The sequence below is a fragment of the Rattus norvegicus genome, chromosome 5 (assembly GCF_036323735.1).
Source record: "Rattus norvegicus strain BN/NHsdMcwi chromosome 5, GRCr8, whole genome shotgun sequence".
NCBI lineage: Eukaryota > Metazoa > Chordata > Mammalia > Rodentia > Muridae > Rattus > Rattus norvegicus.
Window position 1 is genome coordinate 150,022,632 of NC_086023.1, and position 24,521 is coordinate 150,047,152.

General features: G+C 46.5%; 2 protein-coding genes and 1 non-coding gene across 4 annotated transcripts; 2 read left to right on the forward strand and 1 right to left on the reverse strand.

The window, feature by feature from the left end:
* Window positions 1-328: 328 nt before the first annotated feature.
* Atp5if1 (ATP synthase inhibitory factor subunit 1) lies at window positions 329-4,046 on the reverse strand. Its single transcript, NM_012915.3, has 3 exons — window positions 3,920-4,046; window positions 3,737-3,828; window positions 329-591 (listed from the first exon to the last, which is right to left on the reverse strand). Exons 1-3 carry the CDS (start codon window positions 4,004-4,006, stop codon window positions 447-449), a joined length of 324 nt encoding a protein of 107 aa, NP_037047.2. The 5' UTR covers window positions 4,007-4,046; the 3' UTR covers window positions 329-446.
* A 2,386-nt stretch (window positions 4,047-6,432) lies between these two features.
* Dnajc8 (DnaJ heat shock protein family (Hsp40) member C8) lies at window positions 6,433-24,484 on the forward strand. Of its 2 annotated transcripts, NM_001013168.1 has the most exons (9): window positions 6,433-6,529; window positions 9,023-9,124; window positions 11,446-11,502; window positions 13,438-13,504; window positions 14,040-14,134; window positions 16,243-16,314; window positions 21,001-21,092; window positions 22,092-22,167; window positions 23,749-24,484. In NM_001013168.1, exons 1-9 carry the CDS (start codon window positions 6,452-6,454, stop codon window positions 23,869-23,871), a joined length of 762 nt encoding a protein of 253 aa, NP_001013186.1. In that variant the 5' UTR covers window positions 6,433-6,451; the 3' UTR covers window positions 23,872-24,484. The 2 variants fall into 2 exon arrangements, with proteins under 2 accessions (NP_001013186.1, XP_038965718.1); XM_039109790.2 differs by lacking the exons at window positions 6,433-6,529; window positions 14,040-14,134 and having other exon boundaries at window positions 9,039-9,124; window positions 11,385-11,502.
* On the forward strand, window positions 13,364-13,453 carry Mir3583 (microRNA 3583). Its single transcript, NR_037377.1, has one exon. It is a non-coding gene; the product is annotated as a microRNA 3583 (primary transcript).
* Window positions 24,485-24,521: the final 37 nt, after the last annotated feature.

Consider the following 24,521-nt stretch of genomic DNA (forward strand, 5'->3'; position numbering starts at 1 on the left):
TTATCAGTGAAGCTACATTCCAAACTCTGTATGGTTTCTAATCGTAGTTGTCTCAAGCTTAGAGCAATAGCTGGTTCACATGGGGAAGCTTTCCAGGAAGACAGTGCTATTATTTCTGGTTTCTGGAGTGGTAGCTTTGGAAACCATCTGTTTGGAATCTCTCTGTTCTCCAGACCACAGCTACGCTTTACCCATCTGACGGTTCAGATGTTCTTAGGTGACTCCTGTGAAAGGGTCGTTCCTTCTACTCACTCACAGCACACATGGGGGTCTCAACCCAAAGGTTGAGAACTGCTGCTCTAGACAGTAGAAGGCATCAAGAAAGTATCCTGGTGATAATTTATTATCTGTTAGTAGCACACAGGTCAAACATCAATCATTCAAAACAATCTCTATAGAAGTGGGGAATGATACTGGCCACTCTGTGAGAGACTGACTGTGTGCACTCAATGCTCACTATTCTTTAGGTATTTAATCTTCTTCTTATGCCGTTCGATCTGTTTTTGCAGACGCTCTATCTCCTTCGAATGGTGGTCAATCTCATCTTCATGGTGCTTCTTCAAGGCAGCCAGCTGCTCTCTAGTCTTCTCTCTAGAAAGACACAGTGCCTGAGGGTTTAACCCCATTCTTTCATCCCAAAGAGATCTTTATTTTACTTCTATTACATTGACTTGTGTGTGTGCACGGGATGGAGGGGAGGGGTGCAGCTTATGGGAGTCCGCTCTCTTCTTCTATAAAGTGAGTCCCAGGCATCAAAACTCAGGTTCATAATCTTGGTCACAGAGCACCTTTAGCCTCTGGGTCATTTCACAGCCTCTCGAGGAGATCCTTAATCATAACCAATGATCTCCAAGGCAGGCCAAGTTAGTGGCTCACTACTGGAATCCCGGCATCTTTTTTTTTTTTTCGGAGCTAGGCAAGTGCTCTACCGCTGAGCTAAATCCCCAACCCCCTCCCCCTTTTTTTTAAAGATTTATTTATTTTGTGTATACACATGTATACACTGTAGCTGTCTTTAGACACATCAGAAGAGGGCACTGGACCCCATTTCACATGGTTGTGAGCCATCTGATGGGAACTGAACTCAGAACCTCTGAAAGAGCAGCCAGTGCTCTTAACCTCTGAGCCATCTCTCCAACCCGAATCGCAGCATCTCGAGGGATGACACAGAAGGGGTTACCGCAGGTCTGAAGGCAGCCTGAGATCCAATACAGCTTTAACTATAGAGTGGGAGTGTCTCAGAAGCCAGAAACCAGGGGCTGCAGAGATGACTCAGAGGTTAAGAGCACTGGCTGCTCTTGTGGAAGACTCAAGGTTTAGTTCCCAGCATCCACATGATGGCCTACAACCATCTGTAACTGTACTTCTAGGAGATCCAACTGCTGTCTTTGGATAAGTTCCGAATTTAAGCTTCCTGAGGTGGGAGGGAATATGGCTCAGTGTTTAAGAGCACTTGCTTTCCTAGAGGCTCAGGTTCCATTTCTAGAACCCACACAGCAGCTCCCAACCACAAGTAACTTCTGTACTAGGGTTCTAACCTCCACAGGTTCCAGGTACTCATGAGGTATACATACATACATATACGCAGGCAACACACACAGGCATATATAAATAAAATCAGAGTGGAGACATGGCTCTGAGATTAAGATAACGTATTTCTCTTCTAGAAGAATCTAAATTCAATTCCCAGCACCGACGTCAGGCAGCTCACAACTATCTGTAACTGCAACCTCAGGGATCTACTGCCTCTGGCACACGCTCAGCGCAGGCATGGATGCACACACACAAAAGCGTGCACGCACACACGCACAGGCATGTTTAAATAAACAGCTCTACCACTGAGCTAAATCCCCAACCCCAAAACCAGAAACAAACCAAATGCCTGTCACGTAGTTGCTGGGATTTGAATTCAGGACCTCTGGAAGAACAGTTAGTGCTCTTAACCACTGAGCCATCTCTCTAGCCCCTGAGTTATCTTTAACTACCTTCTGTCCACTGGAGAGGCATGTTGCTAGTAGACACTGAGGGCACTGGCAATAGATCCTGGTTCCTCTGGAAGAGCAGTCAGTGCTCTTTTTTTTTAGGATAAAATTGTTTTTTTTTTTTCCATTTTTATTAAATTGGGTATTTTTTTTTTTTTCGGAGCTGGGGACGGAACCCAGGGCCTTGTGCTTGCTAGGCAAATGCTCTACCACTGAGCTAAATCCCCAACCCAAATTGGGTATTTCTTATTTACATTTCAAATGTTATTCCCTTTCCCAGTTTCCTGTCCATCAGTCCCCTAATCCCTCCCCCCATTTCTTTTTTTTTTTTTTCTTTTTTTCGGAGCTGGGGACAGAACCCAGGGCTTTGCACTTCCTAGGCAAGCACTCTACCACTGAGCTAAATCCCCAACCCCCTCCCCCCATTTCTATATGGGTGTTCCCCTCCCCATCCACCCCCCACTACTGCTCCCCCACATTCCCCTACACTGGGAGGTCCAACCTTGGCAGGACCAAGGGCTTCCCCTTCCACTGGTGTCCCAACATGGCTATTCACTGCTACCTTTGCAGTTGGTGCCCAGGGTCAGTCCATGTACAGTCTTTGGGTAGTGGTTTAGTCCCTGGAAGCAGTCAGTGCTCTTATCCCGAGCCATCTCTCCAACCTATGCTCTAGCAGAAGACCTCAGGTTGGTTCCCAGCACCCATTTCAAGAGCTCAGAACTTCATGTATCTCTAATTCCAAGGGGACCTAATCTCTAACTCCCAAAGGCACCTGTGCTCAGGCACACATCCTAGTCACAGGATTAAAAATAAATCTTTACAAGAAAGAAAACCCAATCACAACTCAACAAAACAACACATAGGTAAAGGACATAGGTCCCAAGCAGGGAGTGGTGGCATACGTTTATAATCTGACACTTGCAAAGCTGAGGCAAGAGAACTGCCATCTTGAGAATTGTTTTTGGTACTGAGATTTGAACCCCAGGTCTCTGTTTAAGCTCTTATACCATAAATAAGCAACAACCCCCGTGGGCTTAGGAAGGAGACCAAAGGAGAAACGGAAGCAAGATTAGTTTCTGGCGGTCGTCCAGTGGACAGAAGTTAGTTAAGATAACTTGGGGCCGGGAAAAGGTTGTAGATAGGCCTAGTCCACTCCCTGTTTCTAAGCAGTGGCGAGAAATGTACAGCTCAGGGCCTGAGTAGTGCAAAAGTCTGAGTAATGGGGAAAGTCTAACCTTGAGCAGGTACTATCTAGTTTATGAGAACTGGAGACACATGGAGGATCTAGAAATGGCTGACAGGATCTGAGGCCTCAGGGAATGGACACAGGCTCACAAAACTAAAGCGAGGACAGGGCAGTTGGGAAGAAAAGATGAGGGTGACAGGTGAGACCGGCTCAGAGGGTCTGCATGTTCTGGATGTAAACCCTGCTCAAAGCACCTGGGGAAGTCTCAACCAGGGGGGCAGAGGGGGTTACTGTGGGAGGGGAAGATGACAGCAAATACTAAATTAGGAGCCGAGCCTTGGGCTGAGTCCTGCAGAACCCGCGTAAAAGGCTTAGGGCTGGGTGGGAGGCCAGCAGTGTGATGTTAGCTGTCTCGATTACGTGGAAACAGGAAGGCTTCACCGGCCTTGGAATTCAGCCAGAAGATGGGCGCCCCAGGGGACCAGGTAAAGATGGGTGGAGCGACAGAGAGCGTAGAAAGGACAGGGAGGGCGATTGGGGGCTGGACTTGGGACCAGGTGGGCCTCACCGGAAGTACCGATCCTCTTCAGCCTTCTCTCGTTTCCCGAAGGCCCCACCAGCTTCTCGGATGGAGCCAGCGCCCGAATCCATGCTCTCCGACTGCAGAGAGAGTCGTGGACATTAAAAAAAAGGCACAACAAGGAAGAGGACCCGCACCCCGCGATGGGCGGTAGGTCGTGCCGCCACCTACCGAGTCCGAGCCGAAGCCTCGGGTTTGCAGGACCCTCATACCCCAGACACCGAGCCGAGCCCGAACCGCCAACGCCGAGCCTGCCATTATCTTCGGCGTTGCTCAGCTCGCGTTGCGGGCGTGGTTGCTTCTCTCCTAGCGCGCTAACTGCGAGGGCGGCTGGAACCGCCAATCTAGACGGCGGGGAGGCGGGACGAGCAGGGAAACAGCGAATCAGAAGGGAGGCGGGGCTTATGCTAATCCGTAGCGATTGTTGAGAGTCTGGTTTATGCATTAGGAAACAGCTAATAAACAGGGCTCTGACTCATCCCAACCCGTGAGATTTTTGGTCTCGTTCAAATGAGGCATTTTGTTCATTTCCACCGCACAATTTTTGTCTTAAGGTCGATTTTATTAAAAATGTACGTGGTGGCAATCCCTATGGAACATTATTGGGGAAATAAAGGTTTGTGGTAGTTGTGCTTAGGATGCCGACAGTCTGGTTATCGACCTCCAACATACCTCTATACATATGAAATCGTAGTCATCTCTTGAGGTGTTCTTGTTCTTTGGTTATATTGCCACTGCAGTCTATCCTCTCACCTTAAATGTCACTTTCTCAGAGAAACCCTTCTTTGACCTTCCTAGTCATCCTGTCGTCAGCAATTTTTTTATCCTGCTTCTGAAGTCATCCTGCGTGTGAAGCCATCCGAGCCTTAGTAGGTCGTGAATTAGTATTTTTGAGCTGTATTAATATGTCAGTGAATGGACCTAATAACTTGGTGACAGGGTACAGTGACACTGGAAACATCAAGGGAACTGGTGGTACAAACCTGTAATCCCAGAGCTCCTGAAGCACAGGCTGAGAGGAAGAGCAGACCTGTTTAATCAAGCCGATTTAACAAAGGGAATTCTGGGCCAGCCAGGACTTCATAGTAAGTTCCTGTTTTAAGAAACAAACACCCCCAACACCGGACAAACACACAGAATTAGTGCTGGGCCCCAGTGGTGGAAGGAGAGAACTGACTCCCAAAATACCATGTGCACTGTGGTCCTGTGCCCCACCAATAAATAAGTCTAATTTTAAAATTTTTAAAATTAAATAACAAACTCCAAGCACAAATACTTGTACATCTTCCATCCCACTTTGTCCCTCCCTCCCTAGATGAGATCTGTTGTAACTCAGGATGGCCTTAAATTCCCAGTGAAGAGAACTGTGATTCCTCATCTTTCTCTCTCTACCTCCCAAGTGTTGGGGTTACAGGCTTGTGCCCAGCTTCACAATACTATTTCACAATGGTCCAAAGGTGAGACTACCCCAAATGTTGAACTCCTGAAGAGATCGACAAATCATCGCATAGACATACTTTTGTGGATTTTGATGCCACCATAAAATGCAGTAAAATTTTTTTTGTTTTTGTTTTTGTTTTTTTTTTGTTTTTTTGAGATAGGTTTTTCTTCACAGGCCTGGCTGTCCTGGAACTTACTCTGTAGACCAGGCTGGCCCCAAACTCAGGAGATCTGCCTGCCTCTGCCTCTTGAGCACTCGGGTAGGCTCCACTGGTATAAACTAAAAAAAATGCTACATGGTGGTTATCCACACCAATCCCAGCACTCACGGGAGGTAGGTGGATCTCTGTGAGTTTGAGGTCAACCTGGTTTACCGAGAGAACTCCAGGACAACCAAGGCTACATAGAGAAATTCTGTGTCAAAAAACAAAAAACTGCTCCATGAAAAACTAAATACAAAAAGAATTGTCTAAGTAGATTCCATCCATGGGAAATGTTCAGAATAATAGGTATAATGGGGAATGGGGAAATCCATATATACTGATTTTTTAGGACAGGGTAAATCCATATATGCTGATTTTTCAGGACAGGGTTTCTTGGTGCAGCCCTGGCTCTTCTGGAAATAAAAAAAAAATTATTTTTTAAAGTAAAATACGTGTGGCCTGACATATCGGTGAATGCATCCTAGAACTCTGGAGGTAGAGGCAGGCAGATCTCGATGTGTGCAAAGCCAGCCTAGGTCTACCTCGCGGGTTCCAGCAGCCAGGCCTATGTAAAGAGACCCCGTCTCAAAAATAAAACAAAAACAACAAGAGTGTGTGTGTGGTCTGCATCGACTGGCTACCGGATACGTGTGAAATCCGAAGGCAACTTTTGGGAGTCTTTTCCCACTCTGAGGGTCTTGGGGCTGAATTTTAGTTCGTCAGGTTTGGAAGCAAGAACCCTGTCTGGCTGAGCCATCTCCAAGGTCCTTCACTTTAACTTTTTTTTAAAAAGCCGAGTTACACCTTTAATCTCAGCATCCAGGAGGCAGGGGCAGACAGATCTCTGAGTCTGAAGCCGTCCTGGTCTATATAGCGAACAACCAGGGCAACATAGAGAAAACTTATTCTGAAAAACCAAAACCAAAACCAAACCAAAAAAAAAAAGTCTCGGTCCCTTTAAATACAGCGGGCCGGCGGAGGTGAGTCCAGGAAGGCGGGCTTGTAGGGTCACGTGAGGCTGCGCTTGCGCAGAACGGTCACGTGGCGGCTAGCCGGGAAAATGGCGGCTTCGGGAGAGAGTGGTGCTTCTGGCGGCGGAGGTAGCACAGAGGAGGCATTTATGACCTTCTACAGTGAGGTGAGCCCGGAGTAAGGATGGTGGCCTCAGCGCGACCGCGCTCCGGCTCCATCTGCCGCGGCCGGGGGCGGCAGGACGCCTCCCGGGACCGTTGGCCCGCGCCTCCTGGCCTGGGGACTGCGGACCGGCTGCGGAGTGCGTACGCGACCGCCACTGTGGCTGCTGAGGTCCCCGGAACGGAACGCGACAGGGCGGCTGGGCCTGTAGACCCAGACCCTGAGAGGGCTCGGCGAGCCGCTTATCGCGCGATGCAGCCTGCTGGCTGTGGAGTCTCCGGCTGGCCGAGCTGCGGCGCACCTACTTTTTATTTGTAAACAGGAGGGAGGCCTTTTCCCACTCTTCTGCCATGAATTGTGTGAGTGGCGATATCTGCGGTTTATCCGTGCTGAGCACTGTTCATCGTGACAAGAATGCGTTATGTGACCCCCATGTTTAACATGCCGAACCTTAAGAGGGTGCATAAGTATTTGGTGTCAGGTAGGACAGGAGTGAACTTGCTGAGCCTTGTTGACATTGAGTAGCCAGTGCCTAATGCACGGTGGATGTTTCGCATATATTCGTTGATTAAGTGAATGGATAAACTGAGTAAAACTAGGCTGTCTGGCGTCAGAGGCCCTCACGTTGAGTTCTTGCAAGGCAATAAGCCTAACTGCTGTTGAAATCTTTCAAAGCATCAGTTCCCACACTTGTAACTTAATGTTGTAAGAGTTTTCACGATGATTAAAGGGTTTAATGTATAAGAAAGCAGCTTGAAAGTTATAAAGTAGAAGCAAGGCAGTAGTTTTTGAATTCGTGCTTCCCGGTAGCCCAGGTTGGACCCTCTTGCTTCAGCCTCCAAAGTGCTGGGACGAGAGCCATTATCTCTTGTGCTTGTAAGAATACTTGTTACGTTAGGAAGTATTTTTCTTTCTTCACAGCGTTGGCATACTTTGCGCACTGTCTGAGAAATTTCAGTCCCTCTTGGTGGAAAATGGAGGCCAAGCAGTTCACATCTTCAGGCAGGAAGCAGAGAAAGAATGCTGTGCTTCAGAGTTCAACACTGGAAATGAGCATGTACTCTATATCTCTTTTTGGTCTTTTTTTTTTTTTTTAAATTTATTTTTGGCTCTTTGAGATAAGAGTTTCTCTGGGTATAACCTTAGCTGTCTTGTGCTCTCTCTGTAGACCAGGCTGGCCTTGAACTCACAGAGATCGCCTGTCTGCCCCTCCGTCTGCCTAAGATGGTTGCCTCCATCACCCAGTTTGTCCTTTTGTTTTTAAGACAAGTTCTCAATGAAGCTTAGGTGGGCTTACTCACTTTGCAGTGTAAGCTGCTTGGAACTAGGGATCATTCTCCTGCCTCAGCCTCCCAGATGCTACTATGCAGGAGTAAGCCACCACATCCAGCTGTTTTCTTTTGCCAAGGATCAAAAGCGGGTTTTATGCCCGCTAAGGGAGCACTCCGCCAACTGAGCCATCTCCTAAGGCCTCCATAATGGCGTTGAATGTTGCTCATAAGTCATGGTTCAGTGTAGTTGTATTTCTCCTTTCAAAATGAAAAAAAGATGGATTAATTGTGCCCACATGCAGCTCTATAGCTCTGTGTTGGGAACTGTGTTTATTATCTGGGAGTCCTCTTGACGTCTGATTGTGAGTCAAAACTGTTAGGGTAAATTTCTCACAGGTTAGGTAATTGGAAACCTCAGTCTCTGTAAGCCATAATTTTCCTATGTGTAAAATAGGGATAATGGGGGCTGGAGAGATGACTCAGCCACTAAGAGCAATGGCTGCTCTTGCAAAGGTCCTGAGTTCAAATTCCAACAGTCACATGGGGGCTCACAACCATCTGTAGTGTGATCTGATGCTTTCTTCTGGGATGCAGGTGTTCGTGCAGGTAGAGCACTCGTATACATAAAACAAAACAATATTTAAAAAAAGAAAAATGGAGATAATTCTAATACCCATGAAGTAGAATTGTTAACATAAACAATAAATGTAAATTTAAAAATTGCATGTGGTGTATATGTGTGTGTATGTATGCACAAGTGGGCACAGAGGTCATTGTCATGTGTCTTTCACCGTTTGTTTTTTTTTTTTTTTTTTTCTTCTTTTTTTCGGAGCTGGGGACCGAACCCAGGGCCTTGAGCTTGCTAGACAAGCTCTCTACCACTGAGCTAAATCCCCAACCCCCCATTTGTTATTTTTTGAGACGAAATCTGTCACTGAACTGGAGCTGAGCTTAGGCTGGCTGTCCAGTGAGCTTTGGGGATCTGCGCATCTCCCCTTCCTTAGCTCTGGGGTTACAGGCGGATGTGCCCATGCCTAGCTCTTACATGGATGGTGGAGAGCTGAACTATCATTGGAAAATCATTACGCTGCTGTAAGCATTCTTCAGTTTAGCAAAGTGTCTTGCACATGGTAGATATTAATAGTTGTTCGCTGAGCATTAATGTGTGAAAGTAGACATTCAGCTCATTATTTACTAACAGAATTATCAATTCTTTTATCTTTTAGGTGAAGCAAATAGAGAAGAGAGATTCAGTTCTAACGTCCAAAAATCAGATTGAAAGATTGACTCGTCCTGGTTCCTCTTACTTTAATCTGAACCCATTTGAGGTGAGCAGATTGTTGTAGCATCTGCGGTGGGAGAGCTTTTCATATGTATATGAATGTAGGTACATATACGCATGTAGGGTGGGCTGTTTGTTCGTTTGTTTTGAGACAGTCTCATGTATTCAATGTTGGCTTTGAACTCCAGATTCTCCTGCCTCAACTTCCCAAATGCTGAGATTGTGGACATGAACCAGCACACCTGGCTAGCTATTTTAGAAACAGGATGTTACTATAGCTCAGTATGGCCTGGGGCTCACTCTATGTCCCAGGTTGGCCTTGGGCTCTGACTCTAGTTCTTTCTCAGCCTCTAAGTGCTGGGGTTATAGGTGTAAGCTGTCGAACCTGGCTTGGGAGCAGACCTAGGTTACAGCATACACCCCAAGCTCTTTGGTTAGGAATGAAAAAACAGGAAAAGTGGTGGAATTTTTGTGGTGGTTATCGTCTTTGAGGTTGAATGACTTTATTGTGAGTAGACTTGTTGATGCAGCTTAAAAAAAAATAAATGAGATAAACTTTGTCCTGTTAGATGTTCTCCAACCTTTAGTAACCCAAATAGACAAGGGGTTTTTTGGGGGAGAGGGCTATAGCTGGCCTGATAAATTTATAGTCCTTGATCTTAAAAAATTACAATGACAGGTATGTAATTCTCTGTGCCCTTGGGAGGCAGAGGCAGGAATATCTCTACAAGTTTGAGGCTAGCCTGGTCTACATAGCAAGGGGTCAGCCTAGGGCTCCAGCAAGACCTTGTTTCAAAAAACAAAACAAAACAAAGCGAAAACTTTGTTAAAACTTTTTTGTTACCGGGAAATAAAAAATACCAAATATTCATTCAAAACAGACCTAGACTAAGAGATTTTAGAAAGATAATGCCCTGTGTACTTTTGAACGTATCTCTAGTGTAGCCAGAGCGGCTCAGCCTAGTCCTCCCACCTCACTTCGCTGAGCACCGGGAGCACAGTGTGCACCACCCACTGCACTTGGCTCTGCACGTTTCTTCTCAACACTAATCATCGTTCTTTCTCGTGTGATAAAAAACCAAAAGTCATTTACCTCAGATCGAAGTGAGTTGGCTGTGTGTCTTTTATTTTCCAACACAGGGTGGCAGACAGATTCTGGTGCTGCCCTCAGCGGCTCTGTTAAGTCTGTTCCTTTAACCTTCCAAATACACTGATGATGATGATTATAAATTATTTTTTATTTATACAAGTACACTGTAGCTGTCTTCACACACCAGAAGAGGGCATCAGATACCATTACAGATGGTTGTGAGCCACCATGTGGTTGCTGGGAATTGAACTCAGGGCCTCTGGAAGAGCAGTCAGTGCTCTTAACCACTGAGCCATCTCTCCAGCCCCACAACAAGTATTCTTAATCACTGAACCATTTCTCTAGCCACTGTTTTTATTTAAATCATGTGTACATGCCTGTGTGTGGGTCTCTGCACATGAGTAGGTGAGAAGGGTGCACATGGGGACCAGACCTGCGGCATTTCCTGGAACTGGATTACAAGTGGCTGGGAGCTGAGCTCTTGTTCTAGGGCAGTCATGATCTTAACCTCTAAGATATTCAGCCCTGTTTTTATTTTTATAGTCAGAATCTCTCTTTATGGCTTAGGTTAGTCTATAACTCCTAACAGTTTTATCTCAAGTTCCTAAATACTGGGATTGTGAGTGAATCACTGTGCTGAGCCCATGTTCATATCTTTACTCTGCTTAGGTTCTGACAGAATCTTGGCAGCCTGACTCTGGGCTTGCCCTCCTCATCCTTTCTTGGCACTCCATGCCAAGCTGCTGCTCTGTGTGGACCATTCTCACCCAGCATGGGCTCTAGCACTTTAACTAAATACTGCTTCTTGGGTGGTCACTCGCTTCTTTGTCCCAGGTGAGCTCTGTGCTCTGACACCATGTTCTAGACTGTGAGATTGAGTGTATAGGATTTCACTTGGTTTTACTTAGTGGAATTCATTATAGGCAGAAGCGGAGACAGAAGGCATGCGAGGAGGCGGATGCATACTGAAACACACATTCACACACAGGTCCTCTCCCCTCCTGGGTTGGTTGGTTGGTTGGTTTTGAGACAGTGTCTCATGTCTCAAGATTGGCATTGAGTTGGTTACATAGCCAAGGATGGTCTTGACTTTCTGATGTTGTGTGTAGGATTCTAGGACCACTCCCCACCCCCCCAGTCTTCTGTGTTTTGAGACTGTGCTGCTTGTAACCAAGGCTGCCCCCTACACTTACCGTCTTTCTGCCTCTTTTCCTAGGATTGAGATGACATGTGGGCAGCCTTGCCCGGCTTTACAGTTTTGATCTTGGTTCTTCCAGGTTCTTCAAATAGATCCTGAAGTGACAGATGAAGAAATAAAAAAGAGGTTCCGCCAGGTATGGTGCTGTTGCTCTGCTTAGAGCTAGGGCTTCCTGTTTGTTTCTTCATGATGGGGGTCTCATACCGCTTAGGCTTGCCTAGAGCTTTGTACTGTGTAATTAGGATGATCTTGAACTTCGGATCCTCCCGGTTTTACTGCCTTAGTTCTGAGATTGCAGGCATGTGCCACTCCTGGTCTATGGGGTGCTGGGATTGAACCGGGGTTTTCATATATACTAAGACAAGCACTCTATCAATTCAGCTACATCGTAGGCATGATTTTTGAGACATGATTTGGGGGCCGAAACTAACCCCACATTACTTTTCAAATTAAGGCTAGTTAACTGTTGTCATACCCTTACAGTGGCATGTATGTGTGGTGATATAAAATGTTAAATAATGTAAAAGTTTTTCTGTGGGTACAATGATTTTTCTATCCAACTAGAGTATCTACAGACTTATTTTTATTCGAGGTAGGATCTCATGTTGTCATACTGTCCTCACACATTCTGGTTTATAAGATTGTCCTAACGCAGCCTTTAAGTAGCTACCATACCATACGCCTAACCCACTCAGTCACTTTATGTCTTATAAATGGTTGTAAATACTCAAGAAATACCCCGCTTAGGTTAGAGAGATGGCTCAGCAGGTAAAAGTACCTTCTGTGGAGCCTGACGGCCTGAGTTTGATCCCGGGACCCACGTGGTAGGAGAGAGCTGACTCTAGCAAATGTCCTCTGACAGCATGTGCTCACACCTCCACCCAGTAAACACAAGACGTTTCTAAAAAACACATTGCCTGGCTTAACGTAAAATGCTTTTGAAATTTCTTCAGGGGAGACGCTCTTTCATCTCTGATTCTTACCAGTGTCTTTTTAGCTTCTGTGTTCTCTATATTGTCATGCTTTGCACATGTGAGTGGGGCCTGGCCAGTACTGACTGTCGTTCTGAACAGTAGTCTTACTGGTTGTACTAAAGCCCATTGCTCCCTCCTGTGAGGTGGATCTCCACGTTGCTGACTCTTAGCTCCCACATGCTGTATTAAGCTGAGATGCATTCTGTTTTTGCTCAATCATCTCCCATTATATAACTTTATAGCTTTCCTCCTCTGGTCTGTGCTCAAACTCAGCATCCCATCCTCTCCTCTCCCCATAGTCTTGTTTTCCAGTACAGCCCGTTAGCAGTTATTCCCAGTATAACTTTTCCTGAGTAAACAAACTTGAGTTACGACTTCTTCGTGATTCATTAGATGGCTTCATAGTTAAGAGCACATATGACTTTAGTTTTAATCTATTTTCTTACTTAAAAGCTGTGTACTTGAACAAGTGCTTTGGGCTTTTCTGTGTCTGTTTTACCTCACCTGGTAAATGTGTCCAAATAGTTAAATGAGGCATCACATACCGAAGGCTTTCAATGGATGTCTTGATGCTTTGAATATGTTAACCATTGTCCAGCCTCCTCTGTGAGGTTTAGAGAATGGGTCTCCTTTTTTTTTTTTTTTTTGGTTCTTTTTTTCGGAGCTGGGGACTGAAGGGTCTCCATTTTCCATTTATGCTGATTACTTGCATTGGTTATATTGCTCACACAGCAAACTAGTTAGATGTAGGTACTTTGTGTCTTTTCCAGGGGTAGAGCAGGAAGTGAGGTGAGATAGGCTGACTGAGTTGCTCAGGGTTGCAAAGCTAGTTTGTGACTAAGGTTAGAATTACAAATCAGGATTGTGGTCTGGAACTTCCAGCATTAACAGTAGGTTTCCATTTCCCAAGATGGTTCTTTTTGCTCCATAGTGCGGTGGTAGCGAGGCAGGAATCAATCTTGGAAGTGTCTGAAGGAATCATCTGGGGAGGGTCTCTTATAAAACGCTCATGTTTTACGTATTCACTAATGGTGAGCATGAAGAGTTCAGATCACGTTCATGAAGTGCTGATGAACCTGACTTCTCTCTTCATGCAGTTGTCTATCTTGGTGCATCCTGACAAAAACCAGGACGATGCTGACAGAGCACAGAAGGCTTTTGAAGGTATTTGTACATTTACCTATGTTTGAGTAATAGAGCTGTCGATGCTAAGGAATAACTGGTTATAAAGAGCTGTGGATTTCAGTAAAGCAGCCATTTAAGCAGAGTGTTTCCTCGGGGGCTGGGTGTGTAGCTCAGTGCTTGCCTAGCTAGCATGCTTAAGGCCCTGGGTCCAGTCCCCAGCACTGCACAGAAAGTGCAGTGACCTTGCTCTGTTAAAACTTTTGTGCCTACCAATATACTTCTATTGCTTAGGTTCTTTTTTCTTTGCTAAACGTAAGTGGGAAATACTTTATCAATGTCTTAAGTCTAGATATGGTATTTTAGCCTTGACCGTATATTTAATGATTTTTCCTAAGACTTTCAAGGTCATTGCTATGGTTGTATGCCTTTTTTAAAAAATGGGTTTAACAAAGGTAAATAATTTAACAAAGTAGGGAATGTTTTTAGACAGTGCAGATCCATTTGCACTGCTGAGTACAGCTCAGACTTTGAGAGGGTATTTGCAGAAACAGTTAACTTCAATGTTTTGCATTAGCTGTGGACAAAGCTTACAAGTTGCTACTGGATCAGGAGCAAAAGAAGAGGGCCCTGGATGTAATTCAGGCAGGAAAAGAATACGTGGAACACACTGTAAGTATCTCTAGTGCTGCTGTGTTTACAGGAAGTGACAAGAAGCCTGGGGCACCATGTAGAAGGGTGTGTGCAAGCCAGCCGTGCAGGCCACTGGTTGTTCTTTGTACCATTTAGCTGTGGTGCTTGGGAATAGTGCCAGAGGCTAGCATTCATTCCTGAGAGAAGAGCTCAGGGTGAGGTGGCTAGGACACTGCCACTCCCACTTGCCCCACCAGTCCTGTGTGGTGCTGACAGCACTTTTGTTCTCCAGCCCAGGTGCCATCCTACCTCAGAGAGTGCAGAAGTGGAGTTGCTCTGACCCCGTTGACTCCCTGGTTGTACTTTTGTTGGAGGATTTAGAAAGGAGAGAGGCTGTCAGGGAGCTGAGGGAATGTCCAGATGAGTGACAGCGCTCTGAAGACTCCGTTGAACAAATTAGGTCACAACCTCTGTCTGTTTGTTTAAAGTGAGGTCTTGCCGGGGTTGCAGGACAGTTTAGCCTGGTCTGGCCTTGACTTTTTTTTTTTTTTTTTTTTAAAGATTTATTTATTTATTATATATGAGTACATTGTAACTGCCTTCAGACACACCAGAAGAGGGCATCAGATCTCATTACAGATGGTTGTGAGCCACCATGTGGTTGCTGGGAATTGAACTCAGGACCTCTGGAAGAGCAGTCAGTGCTCTTAACCACTGAGCCATCTCTCCAGCCCTGGCCTTGACTTCTTAATTCTCTCCTGAGCCATGGGGTTATGGGGTGTATGCCATTGTGTCCAGGTAGAAAGACTTTTTTGGGGGCTGAATTATTTTGAAAGAGGGTCGTATATAGTTCAGGCTGGCCTCGAATTAGCTATGTACCTGAGACTGACCGTAAATTCTTTTTAAGTCTGTCAGATTTATCTTATGTGTATGAATGTTTTGTCTGCATGTATGTATGTGCACCATGGGCCTGGTATGCAGGGAGGTCAGAAGAGGGTGGCATGATCCTCTGGTAGTTTATGGGATGGGTCTGAGCCATTGTGGGTGCTGGGGACTGAACCTGGATCCTTGCAGGAGCAGCTGCTGAACCATGTTGAGAACACTGGATCTGGCATTCCTGATCTTTCTCCATGTGCAGTTGCTAGGATTGTAGGCATGCACCCTCTGCCCAGTTACAAAGTCTCTTTTATCCAGTGGAGCAAGAATCCCAAGACATGTCCAGAGTGATTCCAGTGGAGTGAATCAGGGGTCCACCTTACTTGAAGAGCTTTGGAATCTGAATCAGAGCTTTGTAGGCCATAACAATAAAGATGGGCCCGTTTTAGATAAGGATAAGGAGGGAAAGTTGGAAAAGCAAGGGTCTATACCCGGGTCCTGCTGGCTGCATGGCACACTGCACTGTAGGGTCAGTCCTGTTAGAGATTAGAAGAGCACAGGACAGTTTCTTCAGTCCTCTCTGCATTTTGCTTATAAAGAATTGTCTTTAGAGTTCCCGGCCACAAGGAGGCAGTAAAGTGTTTCTGAGTCTGCCTGCCCTCATGTCTCTAACGGGAGCAGTGTCTGAATTCTCAGAACTGTGATGTCTAGTGGCAGAGTAGCGAGCGTGCCCACTAGTGCTGTGTGTGTGGAAATTATGGTTTCCTGGACTCTCCCAGCGGACGCTACCAAGAATACACTTTAGAAATACGATTTATACCTTCAATGCCGTACATTTTGTAGATTCTTCTAAAGCTCGGCAAGTGTGCTCTTTGTTATAACTCTGTGACCACAAGTTAAGAAAGCCAAATGGCCATGTCTTAGGCTGTCGACCGTGGCTCAGCCTTTATGACTTGGGGACAACATCTCTGCTGGTTACCCTTTCCCTGATGTTTGCTGTGGGTACAGGCTAGTGTGGGCTTTAGATGAGGGAGAGGAAGGACCCAAGGCTCCACCTCTCAGTTGCTTTTTACAGTTTTCTATCAGAAACAATTGCTGTTGTTATTACTGTTACTGTTACCAATGGTGCAGGAGGAGGCTCTTGCCTTCATCTTCTCCTGTGCCGGTGGAAAGTGTGTTATCCCATCCTATGGAAAAGTGCACATATGCACAGCTCAGTGGCTATTCTTAAAGGGCGAGTGTTCATCTTCTGATGAAAAAATTCTTCTTAGGTGAAAGAGCGAAAAAAGCAACTAAAGAAGGAAGGGAAGCCTACGAATGTAGAGGAAGATGATCCCGAGCTGGTGAGTTACCGTGGGAAACCACTGTCCTGTGTGACGGGTGGGTTAAAGAGAAAGCCTCCCTTTAGCCTGTAGATGGACATTCATTTACCTTTTTTCCCATCCCGTGTGTAGATATGTTTGTCGTACATCTGGGTGTGTGTTACATGTATGTCGTGTTTGCATGTGTGGTCGTCGTGTGTGTGCACATGTGTAGGAGGCAGGAGTTATATGCTCTAGCACTCTTTAATCTAGTTCCTTTAGACAGGGTCTTTCACTGAATTCCGCTGTTGGCCATCAAACCCCACTAATTGTGCTGTCCCCTAATTGTGCAGGCATGTGTAGCCACATTGAGAGCTGGAGCTTGTCACTCAGGGCCTCATGTTTGACAGCAGGCATTCTAACTTGCTAACCATCTCCTCAGCTTTTAGTATAAAGCCATTGCCAGTCTGCTTCCCCTCCCTCCCTCCCTCCCTCCCTCCCTCCCTCCCTCCTTCCTTCCTTCCTTCCTTCCTTCCTTCCTTCCTTCCTTCCTTCCTTCCTTCCTTCCTTCCTAGACAGGGTTTCTCTGTTTAGCCCTGACTGTCTTGTAACTCACTTTGTAGATCAGACTGGCCTCAAACTCACAGAGATCCTGCTGCCTGTGCCTCCCAAGTGCTGGGATTAAAGGCGTGTACCACACTGCCTGGCATCACCATTTCTTAAATGCACATCTGATGGAGTTTGCAGTTGATGATTTTATAAACCACAGATGCAACGTATTATATATATTTACAGTTTTACGTTTCTTTTGAGATACATAGGAACCTTAGGTACTTATGAAGGAAGCTGGGGCTGGAAAGATCCCTGTTTTTTGCAGAGGACCTGGGTTCAGTTCCTAGCACACACATGGTAGCTCACAATGCCTTGTTAAATAATTCCAGTTCCAAGAGATCTGATGCATTCTCTTGTCCCTCCTTACCCCACAAACATTAGTTAATCGAATAAAAAAAACTTGGGTAAACCAGGTGTGGTGGTTCAAACCTTTAATCTCAGCACTTGGGAGGTAGAGGCAGGTAGATCTCTGTAAGTTTTGAGGCCAGCCTGGTGTATATAACGAATTCCAGCACAGCCAGAGCTCCATTAAAAATAGGGCAGGAACTGATCAGCAGAGGCCATGGAGGGGCACTCAGTCGGCTTTGTTAGACAACCCAAGACCACCAGCCCAAGGAAGGCACCGCCCACAGTGGGCCTGGGACAGCTTCATCAAACACTAATTAGGAAAATGCTGTACAGTTAGGTATTATGGAGGCAATTTTTTCAACCAGTGTTCCCTCCTTTTAGATAATTCTAGCTTGTGTCAAGATGGCATAAAACTAGCCATCACATACTAATAGACACATGTATACATACAGATACATACACCTACATACACTGGTACAAAGGAGCTTAAAAGTTGAGTTCTAGGGAGATGGCTTTTATTTATTTTTATTTTTTCTTTTCTTTTTATTTATTTATTTATTTATTTATTTTTTATTTATTTTTTTTTCCCGGAGCTGGGGACCGAACCCAGGGCCTTGCGCTTGCTAGGCAAGTGCTCTACCACTGAGCTAAATCCCCAACCCCTTATTTTTAATTTTTAAAGTAAATGTGCATGGGTGTTTTGCCTGCATGACGTATGTGTGCCACATATATGCCTGGTACCCTCAAAGGCCACAAGAGGGCATTCAGTCTCCAGGGAATAGAGTTACAGATAGTTGTTAGCCAGCTACCATATGAGTGCCGGGAAGAGCAGCCAGCGCTCTTAACCACTGAACCGTCTCTTTACCTCACTATTTAGTGCTTTTAAAGATACTAAAATATTTTCTGCTAGAGAATTGGCTCAGTGGGTCAAATGCTTGCCATGCAAGTCTGAGAATCAGAATTTAGATCCCCAAACCGCAGCAAAACCTGGATGGTCATGTCATGGTGGCTGCCTGTCTGGAGGAATGCTGGACTAGCTGGACGTGCTAAGCTCCAGGTTCAGGACAGGCTAAGCTGCCTTACTCAGTCAAGTTGAGAGCAGTTGAGGAAGATACTTGATGCCATCTTCTGGCCTCCACATTCACCCTCATGTGCACCTGCATACATGCACATCCACATGCAAACATCATTATACATATCCATGTGTGTGCACCATACACACATAAAGATAATGTAATATTTATTAAATGTTACCCAGTTGCTGTCCTTCCTGAGCACCTCGTAGCAGCTGACAGTATTAAAGAGAAGCAACAGAATGTTGGGGACTCCATTTTTTTCCCTCCATGCTCTGCTCTTTGCCTGCTGCGTCTGATCTGAGTACATGACCCTACTATATAGACTCTTTCTTTCCTGTACTTCATGTGTAACTCAGAATACTTTCAGTTGGGAATAAAACACTGTAAACAACAACATAATCTCTATTCTGAGAAACTCGTAGTTGGTTGGTGCTACCGAGCTGGCTTACTCTGCTAAGGAGCGTTCCTCAGGCAGAGGCTTGAGTGTGGGCCCCAGCCTCCTCACCGTGCCTCCCAACGGTCTGTCTCCAAAGGATCCGACGCCCTCTTCTGGACTTTATGTACATTCTGTGCACAACCCTGCATGCAGCCACACATTTATACGTAATTAAAATAAATCTTTTAAATAAAAAATGAAATAAGGGGCCGAAAAGATCTAGTAGTTGGGATCTGAGGACCCCGTGGTGTGTAGGGATTGTGTAATGGGATCCAAGGGCCCTGTGGTCCTCACTGCTCTTACGGATGACCTGTGTTTCGTTCCCAGCACCCACAGGATGGCATTTGTAACTAAGTTCCATGGGGTCCGATGCCTTTTTTCTTTTTTTTTAAAGATTTATTTATTTTATGTGAGTACACTGTTACTCTCTTAGGACACATCAGAAGAGGGCATCAGCTCCCATTACAGATGGTTGTGAGCCACCATGTGGTTGCTGGGAATTGAACTCAGGACCTCTAGAAGAGCCATCTCTCCAGCCCCGATTCAGTATCTTCTTACCTTTGTGGGTAATACATACATAATACTCATGTGTATAAAGTGAATATAGTAAAAAAAAAAAAAAAAGAAGCCTTCATGAGCTTAGTGCACACCTATGATCTAGTAGTTGGGAGGCTGAGGCAGGGAATTGCCCTGAGTTTGAGCCCAGCTTGGGCTACATATTTAAACTCTGTCTCCAGAAAAACAGCCCACAACAAACAAACAAGACCTAAGCACAACCTCACCAAACTTACTGAGAGCAAAGAAGTAGAATGCTGAGGGCCCGTGGTTTGTAGGGATTGTGTGGTGGGATCCGAGGGTCCTGTGGTGTGTAGGGATTGTGTGGTGGGATCTGAGGGCCCTGTGGTTTGTAGGGATTGTGTAGTGGGATCCGAGGGTCCTGTGGTTTGTAGGGATTGTGTGGTGGGATCCGAGGGTCCTGTGGTGTGTAGGGATTGTGTGGTGGGATCTGAGGGCCCTGTGGTTTGTAGGGATTGTGTAGTGGGATCTGAGGGCCCTGTGGTGTGTAGGGATTGTGTGGTGGGATCTGAGGGCCCTGTGGTGTGTAGGGATTGTGTGGTGGGATCCTAGGGCCCTGTGGTGTGTAGGGATTGTGTGGTGGGATCTGAGGGCCCTGTGGTGTGTAGGGATTGTGTGGTGGGATCTGAGGGCCCTGTGGTGTGTAGGGATTGTGTGGTGGGATCTGAGGGCCCTGTGGTGTGTAGGGATTGTTGTATGGTGTGTAGTGGGATCTGGCCACATTTCTTGAATTGGTACAAGTCCAAATAGTAGCCCCGGTGATAGTGACGACTGCAGCATAGTTTCTTAAAAGGCTGAGTGCACTGAGAGTTAAAGGTGGTGGTAGAGGTTTCAGCTGAGGCCTTGGGTTTCGTCCTCTGTACTCTTGGTCTTTATGCTCCTATGTGTATTGCCTAAAGGGCACTGTGTAAGCTGAAGTGGCTCCGTGAAGGTAGAGCGTGTCTGTCCTGTGGGCACATGGGGTGGCAGCTGACATGGAACCTCTGCACCACGTGTCCCTCAGGGTCTTGGCTCTACTATGGCTCTGCCTACAAAGATGTGGCTGCCACCTTCCTAGTCCAGGTGTCTGATCAGGAAGGAATAAAGGAGGGGTAAGAGATATGCCACTCCTTCTAAGAACGTCCTAGACGTTGTATTTAAGTGCATTGAGTACATTGACTAAACTCTGAGTCACATGGCCATACCTACCTGTGAGGAAGTCTGATTAGTGGCTTTGTCCCTTAATACATGGTTGCAGTTTTGGGCATGTGTTTGTCCCCATCTATTCACTATGTAGGAGTCAGCTTCATTCTAGCCACTAAATCAAAATTATAAAATATTTATAGAAAGGAAGAGTAAAAGTTGGAATTTTGGAGAGAGGCCCCCTTTAAAATTCCCAGTGGTGGCATGAGAGAGAGAGAGAGAGAGAGAGAGAGAGAGAGAGAGAGAGTGAGTGAGTGTGAGTGTGTGAATGTGTGTGTGTGTGTGTGTGTGTCTTAGCAGAGCGTCTGCAGGCTAGGAGAGGAAGGTCTCCCAGGCAGGTGTCTTTGCTCCTGAGGAGACAGTGTTGTTAATTGCTTCTTCCCTGCAGACAGTTCATTGCCCAACTGTAATTTTTTGGTCTCTAAATGTAATCGCTTGATGTCAATGTTGATGTGAAATGTTTACTTTTATTTTCTTTTGTCTTTAATTTTCTTACAGTTCAAACAGGCAGTCTACAAACAGACCATGAAGCTGTTTGCTGAGCTGGAGATTAAAAGGAAAGAGAGAGAAGCCAAAGAAATGCATGAGAGGTGCCTATCTCTGTGTTCGTCTTAGCCCTGTTTAAATGCACAGATGAGCTCTGGGGTCTCTGCGGGTCTCCTGGTGAATCTGAACAAGCTGGAGAGGCGGGGCCCCAGCTCAGTTGGGCGGCTCTTACCAGCACACAGGAGACCAGGTTGTCCGAGCCAGTCAGCCATTGTGCGCTTTTGGGAAATACTGACGGCACCCGTCCTTTTGACGGCACCCATTCCTATTGGTTAGTGCAGTGTGTTTTCTTCCTCCCTCTCCGGAATGCAGTAAATAGAGTTGGTGAGGCTCTTTTCTGGGCCTCATAGCTGCGGCTGTGGTGAGTAGATAGGACTGTAATGGAATAACTTCAGCATGTTACTCTGCTCAAGTGTGATTTCCTTTGATTGTCAGAAGTGTGGAGGTTGCCAGGTATGGTGGAACACGCCGCCCTTTATCCCAGCACTTGAGAGGTGAAGGCAGAAGAAAGAGTAGCTCAAGACTATTTTTGGTTAAATAGCAAGTCTGAGGCCAGCTTGAATGACTTGAAACAGTTTCAGAAAAAAAGAAAAGGAAGCCAGGCCTGGTGGTTCCTGCCTTCAATCCTGGGAGAGGCAGGCGGATCTCTTGTGAGTTTGAGGCCAGCCTGGTCAGAGCAGCCTTGACTATTACACAGAGAAACAAACAAGTGAAACACTGGGGTCATGTGGCACCTGCATTTTCTTTTTTTTTTTTTGGTTCTTTTTTTCGGAGCTGGGGACCGAACCCAGGGCCTTGCGCTTCCTAGGCAAGCGCTCTACCACTGAGCTGAATCCCCAACCCCGGCACCTGCATTTTCTGCTGTTGACTAGAGTAATTGAATTAGACTTTGCTAATCGAGTTTGTCTGAAATACCATTTTTGGGTTGGTTTTGTTGTCTGCATCTTTAGGATGAGGCGTCCCTGGCTGGGACCCTGTGCTCCTGCACAGCTGTGCCTTCCCTCCAGGGAGCACAGAATAAACCCTGCTCTGCTTTCTCCTAGGAAGCGACAGAGAGAAGAGGAGATCGAAGCCCAGGAAAAAGCCAAGCGAGAAAGAGAATGGCAGAAAAACTTTGAGGTGAGTGTCTGAGGGGAGGAGCTGAGGTGGGCCATTCTGGGGGCTCCAGAACTGCCTGGGGCAGACTGAAGTGGGGTGTACTGGATAAGAGCGGGCACCGGGGAAGCAGACGGGGCTGTTTCGCCTTCGTGGCTTTCCCTGACATGGATACTGACAGACACAGCCTCCACGTGGGCCAACACAAGCGGCTTCCAGGCAACATGAAGCCTCTCCTTAGCCTGAGGACAACTTGTGAGAACAGGTGGGATGGGAGGGTCGAGCTAAGTTCTCCTGTCTATAGTTAGACTACATACAGACCACTGAGTCAGCTTCTTCTGACCCAATTATCCACTTTGCAGAGAGGCTTCTGACATTTTGGTTGTTTTTTTTGTTTTTGTTTTTTTAAGACAGTCTCACTTTATAGCCTAAGGGTATCTTGGAAGTCATTATGTAGCTTACGCTGTCCTTGAACCCTTGATCTTCCCTCAGCCACTCCAGAGTTCGGATTACAGGTATGAGCCACCATGCCAGCTCACCTTGTAGCTTTTGAACTGGATTCATTGCTCTTCAAGTGTCCTACCCAGTTGTGGATTGCGTTTGGTCTTTTATAGGAGTTATATTTAGGGTAGAGCTTGGTTAGTTAATTTTTGGCTCTGTTTCTGTCCTGCTTTATGGAAAGGGAAAGTAAATAGCTCATCTGATAATGAAGTAAGCTTTGTAGCCAGAGAGTGGCTGGTTTTGGGACATCCCATCGAAGTTGTAAAAGTTAGAAGAAACAAGCCAGAGGCCAGCCATGATGAAGCACACATTTGTCCCAGCAGTCAGAAAGCAGGGGGAGGCAATTCTCTGGGAATTCAACACCAGTTTGGTCTACATAGTAAGCTCTGGACCAGTTAAGGCTACATAGTGAAATGTTGTCTTAAAAACACCAAATAGGGGGCTGGAGAAATGGCTCAGTGTTAAGAGCACTGACTGCTCTTCCAGAGGTCCTGAGTTCAAATCCCAGCACCTACTTGGTGGCTCACAACCATGTATAATGGGATCTGATGCCCTCTTCTGGTGTGTCTGAAGACATCTACAGTGTACTCACATACATAAAATAAATAAATCTTTAAAAAAAACAAAAACAAAAACCACCAAATAAAGAGAAGTAGTAAGCTACCTCTGGGAATGTAGCTCAGCATGGGAAACGACGCACGCAACACTCGCCCAGAGGTCCACAGTGAACGGCCTTGTGATGTCTTTACCCAACTCATCCTCTTCGAAGCTGCTTTGAGAGGGTGCTGGGAAACCTTGCTGGGTCCTTAGAGGAGGGAGAAGGCTCTGCCCCTGCCCCCGCCCCTGCCCCTGCCCCCGCCCCTGCCCCCGCCCCTGCCCCCGCCCCCGCCCCCGCCCCTGCCCCCGCCCCTGCCCCCGCCCCCGCCCCTGCCCCCGCCCCCGCCCTGCCCCCGCCCCCGCCCCCGCCCCCGCCCCTGCCCCCGCCCCTGCAGGCTAATCAGGGTTGGGCCATGGGAGGATGTTGGTGGCAAGACAGGCTCAGCCCTTTTGCTCATTAATGACCTTACCTTGACCTTTAATGACTATTAATGACCTTTCTTTCAGGAAAGTCGGGATGGTCGAGTGGACAGTTGGCGAAATTTCCAGGCAAATACAAAGGGCAAGAAGGAGAAGAAGAATCGGACCTTCCTGCGGCCACCGAAAGTCAAGATGGAGCAGCGGGAGTGAGCGCAGACCATGGCGGAGCCTCCCTGGCCAGAGTCTCCCCACTGCCTCCTCCTGCTTCAAGGACTCACTTTCTCCGCCTCCCCCAACATAGAGTAGCCATTGCTTTTTAGTCTATTTTGTTTTCAATACAATTTAATATCAATCAGAGTAATTCTTTGTACATTGAGGGGAGGGGCTTGGTCTAACCTCCCATCCTCACCCACGGAACCACCAGGATTGGAAGGAGCTCCTGACTCCTGCCGCCGCCTTTTCCCACAGCCTGTAACTTAATGTTTTATATTTGAATTGTGGTGGCTTGAAGGTCATGTATAGCTTGTGGAAATCTTCCAATTAAATGTCTTGCTTTCAGTGGTATCACCCCGACTTCAGATAACCCTGGGCCACCTTGGGAAGCCATCCTTGAGGCCCTCGCTCCAATAGGAAAGGCATGGTGGACTCACACAGCAGTCACTTGTCCTGACACCCTGTGGTGTTTGGCACGAGGCTCCCAGCCACTTAAACCTGTTCACTTTCCAAAGAGTTTGCCATCTTCCAGCCTGTCCCGTTGTGTCCTCGCTTGTCTGCATTCATTAGCGGTAATATTCTTTTACGTATAATAAATTTTTATACCCAAGCCTTTGATGTTCTCTTCCTTGGGTGTGACTCCAGGG

What these genes read in the sequence shown, in the direction of transcription:
- Atp5if1 (NM_012915.3), bottom strand. Translation starts at nt 4,006, where the DNA reads ATGGCAGGCTCGGCGTTGGCGGTTCGGGCTCGGCTCGGTGTCTGGGGT. An exon ending in GAGGCTTCGGCTCGGACTCG is followed by an intron (nt 3,829 to 3,919) that starts GTAGGTGGCGGC and finishes CTCTCTCTGCAG; the next exon opens with TCGGAGAGCATGGATTCGGG. An exon ending in GAAGAGGATCGGTACTTCCG is followed by an intron (nt 592 to 3,736) that starts GTGAGGCCCACC and finishes GTGTCTTTCTAG; the next exon opens with AGAGAAGACTAGAGAGCAGC.
- Dnajc8 (NM_001013168.1), top strand. Translation starts at nt 6,452, where the DNA reads ATGGCGGCTTCGGGAGAGAGTGGTGCTTCTGGCGGCGGAGGTAGCACA. An exon ending in AGCACAGAAGGCTTTTGAAG is followed by an intron (nt 13,505 to 14,039) that starts GTATTTGTACAT and finishes GTTTTGCATTAG; the next exon opens with CTGTGGACAAAGCTTACAAG. An exon ending in AATGGCAGAAAAACTTTGAG is followed by an intron (nt 22,168 to 23,748) that starts GTGAGTGTCTGA and finishes CCTTTCTTTCAG; the next exon opens with GAAAGTCGGGATGGTCGAGT.